The 10,701-nt window shown below is 41.9% G+C and overlaps 1 protein-coding gene across 1 annotated transcript in view; it reads left to right on the plus strand.

Moving 5' to 3' along the window:
• kcnb1 (potassium voltage-gated channel, Shab-related subfamily, member 1) overlaps positions 1–2,774 on the plus strand; it is a 40,389-nt gene extending 37,615 nt beyond the window's left edge. The window contains exon 3 of the mRNA XM_061833374.1: positions 861–2,774. Within this exon, the coding sequence (XP_061689358.1) occupies positions 861–2,774 (1,914 nt within the window). The remainder of the gene's footprint in view (positions 1–860) is intronic.
• The last annotated feature ends 7,927 nt before the right edge of the window (positions 2,775–10,701 follow it).

Below are 10,701 nucleotides of genomic sequence, written 5' to 3' on the forward strand. Positions count from 1 at the left end.
TATCTAAAATGGAATATTTTCATGAAAAAAAAAAGCTTCATACTTGGGTTTCTCAATTCCCCTTGGTAATACACTCAAAAAGCAAAGAAGTAAAACTGTATGCTAAAAATACGAAACAGGTGTTGACAAAATACATATTTAGTGGAGGAAAAAAACACATGTTCTAAAGTTTCATAAAATAGATCAATTAAAAAGTGAGAATTATTGCCTTAAAACATGCAAATTTACTTGTTAAAAAACACTGAAGACGTATCAACTGTTTATAGGGTTGCTACATAGGCTAATGTTAAAAAAAACACTAACTTATTGGCAAAGATCCAGTGATTAAGCCTACATTTACATTTGTAGTAATTCTTTTGTAATTTAACCCGTTACTGAGCACTTGGTCATGCAGTATGGTGGAACAGTTTTTCTGTGCAACAAGAGAGTTTGACACACTCTGTCTACCGCCGTTTGTCCTGATATATTGTAATATTTATAGGAAACGTGGCCAGATAGAAAAAGGTTTGAGAGGGGACAGACAGAGAGATGGTGAGAGAACAGAGCAAAAGCAAAAAAAAAAAATCTGTACTCTACATGATAACAATAACATTATATATGAGAGTTGGATTTGATGTCTAATGTATTTGGACTGGGATGGCAGTGATACTCGGTGTAGGGAAGGGACATAATGAGTAGCAGGGCAGATACACAATGAGAGAGGACACATCAGGGTAGGGATAGGGCCGGAGCAATGAGGCAGACGGCCCATTAATTCTCATCTAATGGCATACTTAAGTATGATTGCTATTGAAATGTACTTACAGTAAGAAAGGCTCTGACAATCCCCATATATTAAACCGTTTCAATTTGCCTTTCAGATCCTGGCTATCATCTCTATCCTGTTCATCGTGTTGTCCACCATCGCGTTGTCCCTCAACACTCTACCAGATCTGCAGGGTACGGATGAGTTTGGCCAGTCCACAGACAACCCACAGCTGGCCCACGTGGAAGCTGTGTGCATTGCCTGGTTCACCATGGAATACTTGCTGCGCTTCCTCTCCTCTCCCAACAAGTGGAAGTTCTTCAAGGGTCCTCTGAACGTCATCGACCTGCTGGCCATCCTGCCGTACTACGTCACCATCTTCCTGACAGAATCAAACAAGAGCGTGTTGCAGTTTCAGAACGTGCGACGTGTGGTTCAGATTTTCCGAATCATGCGAATCCTGCGCATTCTCAAGCTTGCCCGCCACTCTACAGGACTTCAGTCTCTTGGCTTCACCCTTAGAAGAAGTTACAACGAGCTGGGCTTACTCATTCTATTTCTGGCCATGGGGATCATGATCTTCTCCAGTCTGGTGTTCTTTGCCGAGAAGGACGAGGAAGACACAAAGTTTAAAAGCATTCCCGCTTCTTTCTGGTGGGCGACTATCACAATGACCACTGTCGGCTATGGAGACATCTACCCCAAAACTCTGCTCGGAAAGATAGTCGGCGGTTTATGCTGCATAGCAGGAGTACTCGTAATAGCTCTGCCTATTCCCATTATTGTAAACAACTTCTCAGAATTCTACAAGGAGCAAAAGAGACAGGAGAAAGCACTTAAACGTAGAGAGGCCCTGGAGAGGGCAAAGAGAAACGGTAGCATTGTCTCCATGAACTTGAAAGAGGCCTTCGCTCGTAGTGCAGAACTGATGGATGTGGTGGTGGAAAAGAATGAGAGGTCTCACGATAACCACCTCTCACCAAGCCGTTGGAAATGGACTCCCAAGAGAGCTGTTTCGGAAACGAGCTCCAACCGTTCTTTCAACGGCCAAGACGTGGGATCTCCAAACAAGGGCCGAAACAGCAGCCCTCAAAAGTTGAACGTTCAGAAGCTGGAAGAGATGTACACGCAAATGGCCAAGACCCAATCGCAACCAAACCTCAACGCTAAAGGTTCCAGGGTTGGAAAACAGAGGGACGAGATTGAGCTGGGAGCAATACAGGATCACGGTCCACCAATGCTGGTAACCAGAGATGGTGTCGGTGACATGAAAAGTTTATCCAGCATTGACAGCTATATCAGTTGTGCTACAGACTTCCAGGAGAATCCCCGCTTCCCTCATAGCACAGCAATGGACCTTTGCCACAGCGAAATCAACCGGTTTTCACAGAGTCCAGCTATCGCCCTTCCCCAACACTCACTGGCAAAAACAGGCCAACAAGGCACCAGAACCCCTAAGTTGACTCCCATCACCGTTCCCAAACCTACGGGCTCAGAAAGTGCAAGGAGATTCTTATTCTCTGGCAGTGGGACAAAAAGTCTTTTCTCTAAGGGAGGCTGTCGCGACGAGAAGGAGCCTGGACCGTCGCCACTCTCAGACAGCTCTGTCATGTCTGACCATTCACTGGTGAGTCCCGAAGTTTCTGTCTACACCACAGCCAGCAGCAGGACGCCGCCAAAATCGCCAGAAAGTCCCACCCTGGCTCCGACCGTCTTCACCTTCCACGACTCTTCTATCAGCAAATATATCGACGCCGACACCGATGACGACGAGCACCTGCGCGACATCTCCGACGCTAGCCCCACAGATTGCCTGCTGAGCGGCTCAAGCCCCAAGCGCAGCATCAACATAAGCTACCAGAGAGCCAACAACCATTTGGACGCTGCCCAGAAAATGCTGGGACAAAACTGTCTATTCCCCCGGGAAGGAATTTGTGGGGTTTCGCACGAGAATCATGTGGGTCCAGAGGTAGGACGTAGACAAAAGAAGGTAAGGGGGCGGCAAAATACTTTGGACAAAAGCCACTGAGGTATGAGTGAGTAAGTATCAAACACAAACCGGAGCACGAGTGCTTGTGACAGAGACACCAAACACTCCACAAGCCAGAGAGACAAAGGAGCGTAACAAAGTTGAACTGTTTTACAAATCATCTGAGCATGCCAGTGGGCCATATGCTCAGGGAGAAGATGAGGGCCGAATACTCGGGGAGAAACATTTTACTGCCCCTCTTTCGACCTATTCCAATCAAGAGGTGGTAATCTGCCGCCTCCTAGCAAAGAAGCGCCCCAATGTAGCCAGCAGGTCTCTTCAGCAATCCCATGAGTCTCTTTGAGTTAAACAAAGTAGGTTTTGTGTGGTTGTTGAGGCTGAGGGTTATCTCTACATTTTCCAGTCAGAACAGTCCCCGCAGAACTAATTTCCCAGTCCTGGAGATACAAAAGAGAGCCTAAAGTCTTCTCGGCTACTCCATTCCCATACCTGGCCTTAGTCATTCGCAGTTGGCGGGGGCGTGCATGTCTGCATTTGCGTGTGTCCGTGTGAGGACGACTGCCGACGGATGCCGATGCGAATTCGTGTGTATCCAGGTCAAAAGATTGTCCAATCGGATTTATTTTTTTATAAAGATAAAATACCGAATAGATATTGGCTATTTGATAGTCTGCTTTGTCATAATCATATATTACGAGTAATTCCTCCTCAAAGATCGGCAACTCGGAACAGAGGCTTCCGATGGTGGAGGTTTCCGGCCCATCATTCTCAGTATTTTGTCACATTGCATCATGAGGATGGATGACAGACTTACACCTTGCCAGTGGTGAATATTCACTTGGGCATCTCTGTGTCATTTATGATTTTCATACGGGCAACTGTAAGAGCCAAACATGACTGACACTCACGGGCTACTTTATTAGGCACACATGCAGTATTTAAATGAGACCCAAAATACTAGTCTTAATTGATGAGGGAGGTATTCATTTAATATTGTTTTACACCGCGGTTGTAACTTGTGAAGAGCAATTTAACATTTTCATTTGAAATTATTACAAATATCCTAAAGTGCCTGTTAAGTGAAATTTAATGGCTTGTAAACTTGACACATCACAAAAAAGACCCACCAAGTTTGAAGTCCTGTATACAAATTGAAGCTTCAAAACCATGAAAAATGAGGCTTTTTTTTTTTTTTTTTTTTTTAAAGCTTTTACACGCACACAAAAAAATACTTTGTGGCTTTGTAAATGAGAACAAGCCGGCCGGCGGGCACCATAGCACTTCCAAACCATACTACTACAGAGTCTTTGTCACTTAAACGGGGTGCTGATCAAAACAAACTATCCACTCTCTCCTTTTTTCTCGGGCATTTTCTCTTTGTGGCGATCAGCGACTTCCATGTGATGTTTTTGTGGTTCAGCAGAATCTAATTCAGGACGATATATTGTACGTGGAGCCTCAAAACCCGACACCCGGTCGCAGTGCGACGGTAGATTTTAAATTGTTTAATGTGCGTTGAACAGTTGCCAATTGTAATTTTTTTTTTTGGGGGGGGTGTGATGGTGCACTTAAGTGGCTTTCTTCTGCATCACATCAATACTCCATAACTACATGGTTCTGAGCAATTATCTTCAGACGTATAATATACTGAATTTAGAATCATACCTCTGAATTCACTTATAACAGGGTCTTTACGTTCAATAATAATGCAAACTACAACAGCAAGAATAAACATCTTATTAAGTGAATACCTCAAACACAACTGAGCATTAATAATGAGGAAGAAATAAGGTCAACAGGTGTCAGTGTATCTAATGTTGTAGCCAGTGAATGTATGAATAGGACACGCCTCATGCATACATTCAATCATTGTAAAAAAAAAAGGGAAACTATCAATTTAATTTAATAATCAGCTAAACAGCGTTGTTTCACAACATAATAATTTCCCCCGTCAATTCAAAAATGTCCAGTATGGATTGGGTTTATTTTGAACAACAGAAAAGTAACCAAACAGATGGATTTGGTTCTCATGGCATGCCATTTGAAAATCACCGTCATTGTGACGTCGTTTTGTCAATTAATATTCAAATAGCTGTGCAGTTTGGGGTTGGTACCCCTCCCTACTCAACTCGCCTGAGCAAGTTTCATCTGCCGCCAAGCCAAACAAATAAACGCTTTAAAGTATAGATATGTTGAAATGAACGTTGCATGCTAGTTATGTTCAATTGAATGGCTGCACACGACAGTCCTGTGAAAATATCGTCCTCTTTTAGTGAGCTCAAGTTGCCTATTTCCGGGCGAACAATCCAACAATTGGTGAATTATACTTCACAATGATAGTAAGACGCAACATCATCTTCCTTTTCTTTCGGCTTGTCCCGTTAGGGGTCGCCACAGGGTGTCATCTTTTTCCATTGAAGCCTATCTCGTGCATCCTCCACTCTAACGCCCACTGTCTACATGTCTTCCCTCACAACATCTTTTCTTTGGTCTTCCTCTCGCTCTTTTGCCTGGCAGCTCCAACCTCAGCATCCTTTTACCAATATACTCGCACTCTCGCCTCTGGACATGTCCAGACCATCGAAGTCTGCTCTCTCGAACCTTGTCTCCAAAACATCCAACCTTGGCTGTCCCTCTAATGAGCTCATTTCTAATCCTATCCAACCTGCTCACTCCGAGCGAGAACCTCAACATCTTCATTTCTGCCACCTCCAGTTCTGCTTCCTATTGTCTCTTCAGTGCCACCGTCTCTAATCCGTACATCATGGCCGACCTCACCAGTGTTTTTATAAACTTTGCCCTTCATCCTAGCGGAGACTCTTCTGTCACATAACACACCAGACACCTTCCACCAGCTGTTCCAACCTGCTTGGACCTGTTTCTTCACCTTCTTACCACACTCACCATTGCTCTGGATTGTTGACCCCAAGTATTTGGCGACATGATTTCCCAAGAGCCAATCAGACTAAAGTTTATTTAAATCCTATTTATGAATGAGAAATTTGGCCATCTCAACTGCACGGCATAAAACTCCAGTTAGAATAGTTTGAAAAGGCAGAAAAATGGGATCCCAATGCAAATTATTGTGCAAAACTGATAAAAGGACATCAAAGATTCTAGAAGGGAAAAAAATGACAACATGGGGCCTTTCAGGTAAAATTGAGGGGAAACCGTTGGTATTTAAATATCTATATCCGTAAGTCATACTGTTTATAGAGAAACTGCACGGGTTGTAATTGACCAGCGCAAACACACAAACGGAAGAGGCACAAACCCTAACCTAAATATACATAAGCAGTATCCAAACCTTTGGTTTCCATGGTGATGGTTACCTTTGCGCAGTCTTTTAATAAGGGTGGGGAGGGAGGCCTGAATGCATGTAACATATACGAGAGCACACATAGCCACACGGGAACGGCAGTTATGCATGATAGTCACACGTTGGCACAGCCGAGGCCGTGACTCACGGATCCGGCGTCGCGAACATGTCACAACCTCGCCCATTGACACGTTTGTGACCAATGTAGCACATCACAGACATGTGAGGGTTTTTTTTTTTTTACTGCATAACACAGCAACATTTTTGGAAATATACATATTGTATTACTAGTATAATAAACATGCACTTTAATGTCTTATTCACACGGAGGAAGCTATCATTGTTTGTCCCAGTTATGATGCGACGTAGTTGCCTTTTGAAGCCCTTTAAGAGAAACAAGTGAGGGTATTTGGAATAAACCACGATCTTGAAAGAATACCATAAATATCATCATTTGGATCGAACTGATTTATGTTTGACTTACAGGGAAAATAGGACTTGTCAATGATACTCTCGGTATGTGATGGGTCACCACAACATTCATGACTGTCGTTCATTTTTGGTGTCACAAATCCTGATTTGCTTTTGTGCTTTACATTATAATCAGAGAAGCCGGAGGGTGAAAGGAATAACAATGAGGGTACAAACTGTGCATTAGAGCGAGGGAGAGCGTGAGGCTTAAGAGAAAAAGAATTTCCCAAATGAATGTATCCATGTCAGGGGGAAGCCTCCATTCTCTGGGGGAAATACTAAGAACTGCGCCAACAGACAGCAATCACAAAAATTATATTTATTTTTCCAAGAGACACTCTACACTAAAGATATATTTTACTTTGTGATTTTGCGTATGTACAAAATGGAATCCATCAACGTTATTCAGAGAAATTGTTTGTCATCATCCCGCTCCATATGGGAAAAGATCCAATTTGATATACAGTGAAGCGCAAAATTAATCAATACACAGGACGCATTTTGTTTTTTCAAGGTCTTCGGCATTTTCGTTTTTTTACATTTTGTATTTTGTTCACAATTCATTTTTGCCCCCCACCATTCAAAATGATCCTCATAACATCTAGCAAAGGGGTCACGTGCCAGGTCACGCGTGGGCCTTTTTTGAAAATAGCTCCCTAGTGACGGGACAATGTGATTTCCGAGGAACATCGATGAAGTCGTCATTTGAAATTGTGAGCACATCTTTCATGTCGATTCTTTGTTTTTTACCTTGTTAGATCAATGACAATTGTGAGAAATGATTAAGATTAATGGAGAGTCCGCAAAGATTAATATTTATCTATTCATAATATCATACAATTGAAGGTAGTGTAAGGATTTTTTTAAATTTCAGAAATCCGCAATTTACGCTTAACCGTAATTCCCGGCCTACAGAGCGCACCTGGTTATAAGCCTCACCCAGTACATTTGGAAGGGAAATACCATTTGGTACATACACAGGCCGCAGTGCTCACATTGAAACATGAGATATTTACAAAGAAAGACGCAAGCACTACGCTAAAGCTAACGCTAGTGCCGCGCTAACAGAGCTGGTTAAAAAAAAAACTGGTAAAAATCACCGAGACACGGCAGTTACACGCTAGCGCATCACTCACAGGGCCAGACTGGTAAAAGTCACTTCTTCGGCACATATATTCCACCTGTCTCACTCTTACCTTTTCCGCTCGAGTGCCCCCTTTAAGCCGTAAGAAAAAAATGCCCAAATTAGATGCATCATCGCATAAACCGCAGGGTCGAAAGCGTGTCTATAAGCCAGAAATTACGGTAAATTAAATTAATTGCGTAGCCCTGCTGTAAAGTGATTTGAAAGAAGATTTTTTTCCCTTTACACATTTAAGCATAATTGAGATGTTTACGAAGGCTTATTAATTATTCCAATAATATTTGATAGGGTGCTAATTGTACAAAAGTGAGAAAAATTATGAGGTAAATATTTCCAATTGACCGCTTGAGTTGTCCTCCCCACTTTCGAGCTCAGCAGCACTAAATGGATCTTTAATTGAATTTTGCTCGAGGAACACGATTAGAAAAAATGGAGGCCAATGTATTTCCATTTTATACCAGTTGTTAACTTCTGGTAAATAAATCTCATTGACCTAGCCGATATAATGTACATCACACATAAATAGGTCAGTCATAACCTGCTGATTGCCAGTTATCAACGACATCACCATCAATATCAATTAATGAAAAGGCGGGAACAAATATTTTGGTGACTAAAGGTCAGATGGAAGAGGGCAAGCTGTCACCGAGCATTATCTGTCCAGTCCATTTGGGTTTTCAAGAAAAAAGGCTGTCAGGGAGCATTTTGGCTGATATATTGGAACCATGATGACAATCAATACTTCATGACTCCACAGGAAACGCCATAGTCGAGGTTTGGTCAATAACTTTGTGCATAAACGTAAAACACTCACATAATATCAATGGGTGATGGTTTTTGATTTTAGTAGGGTACCCAACAAAATTTTTAACACCGTACTATTTAAAGCAGGGGTGTCAAATTCATTTTTCTCGGGGCCCTCGTTGTTGTTCCGGCTTCCCTCAGAGATCCGTTATGACTGTGGAACAAATATATTTAATCATCTCATCATATTTACATAATTTATGAACTAATTTTGGAATTAGAAATCAAGGGTCATGTGTTTTTCAATGATTCGTGTTTGGTAACACAAAAATGCTTGTAATATCTCAACTGTATCATTAATGATATATGAGAATTTGAAATTTTGGTACAGACTTTTACAAGAATTATAGACACTCTAGATTTGGCTTTGCGGGCCACATAAATCATGTGGCGGGCCAGATCTGGCCCCTGGGCCTTGAGTTTGACACCTGTGATTTTAAGTAAGGAGTGTGTTTATGTGATACAAAAACACAACAGTATAGGGTTTGAGCATATTTTTGTTCCATAAGAGTTAATAGTTGGAAAACATTTCAAGTCCCCCAAATATATGTTTACATAGTTTTATTTATATGTTGTATGTATTGTTTTTATTTATTTGTGTTCTTTTAAAGTTTTTTATTTATAGGGGTTCTTCTCGTTCCACGGCATTTTGGTGCAAATTTTACAATTTTTGTTCGGATCATTTATGACACCTTGTGGATGGCAAAAAAAAAAATGTATTCCTTGGGTGTGAAATAATTATTATTTTTTGTCTGTTTCCATTATGTATTTATGACACTTCTTGTATTTGGCGACAACAGCATACCGCAGAGGTCCTCGGATTTCGATGGACGCACTAGTGATTAATTACATAATTACAGTACCGTAATTCCCGGCCTACAGAGAGCACCTGGTTATGAGCCTCCCCCAGTACATTTGTACAGGAAATACCATTTGGTACGTACATAGGCCGCAGCATTGTAAAAGCCGCAAGTCCCCACATTGAAACATGAGATATTTACAAAGAAAGACGGTACATAGAGAGTTTATCATTAGTGCCGCTAATGCTAACGCTAGCACTGTGCTAATGCTAGTGCCGCGCTAATGCTAGCATTAGCGTCGTTACGCAGTAACAGGGCTGGTTAAAAAAAAAAAAAAAACATACTGGTAAAAATCACCGAGACATGGCAGTAACACGCTAGCTCAGCGGTAACAGGGCAGAATCGGTAAAAGTCACTTCCTCGGCAAATATATTCCACCGGTCTCACGCTTAACTTTTCCGCTCGAGCGCCCCCCTTGCGACCGTTAGAAAAAACTGCACAAAATAGCCGCATCACCGCATAAACCGCAGGGTTGAAAGCGTGTGAAAAAAGTCGGGGCTTCTAGGCCGGGAATTACGGTAAATATTTTGTATGAAATGCACTTCTACGCCATAGATACGAAATGAGGACATGAAAAACAGTAAGCATGCCAGTAACTGGGCACGCCATCCATAGCCTTGAAATGCCATATATCGGGAGCCTCGTCCAAATCATATAACCGAGTGGCTTTTTATATCCATTTTATAGACAAAATTAACCGCACAGTGGTGAATAGACTCCCCAAAGGTCCCAGCAAAACGCTGCCTTGCTGTATGGTTAAAGCTATTTTCTTTAGATTCCGACATTCTGAATAGTTTGGTCGTGGCATTAGCTACTAGAAGTAAGGGGATGCGGGTTTTTACGGTATTTTCATGAGGAACCTGAACCACAAAGTAGGTAAAAGCCTCTCTGTTGCCGTATCAAGGGGTTGGGGTCCATTCAGGGCAAATTCATCGAAAAAAAACACAATAAAAGAAAGTGTGTGGTAGTATAGGAGTATGAGGCCAATGAACAACTAGAACAAATTACAAAACAAATAATAAACGCTATATTTTTCTACATTTTAAGCTCTCAGCGGAATTGACCCCAACCTTGCCTAAGCCATCGGCCTTTGTAAAGTCCACCAGGGAAATAGACTAAAGATATAGGAAAGCTCTTACAAAATGTTGTTTGTAGGTCTCCAGCTTGTCCGTTTTGTACAAAACACGCAAACAAAACAAAAACATTTCTACCTGTTGACTTTCTATGCTGTCGTTTCTGTATCAATGTTCGATCGTTTGTGGATGTTGTGACTTTTCGGCGTCGCGGCTGCTTGTGACTCACACGGGGCTGTTATTGTCTTGTAAGGGGAAAAAAAAACTGTCTATGTCCCGAGATGTTTCTATTTCT

This window comes from Syngnathoides biaculeatus, chromosome 10, assembly GCF_019802595.1.
Source record: "Syngnathoides biaculeatus isolate LvHL_M chromosome 10, ASM1980259v1, whole genome shotgun sequence".
NCBI lineage: Eukaryota > Metazoa > Chordata > Actinopteri > Syngnathiformes > Syngnathidae > Syngnathoides > Syngnathoides biaculeatus.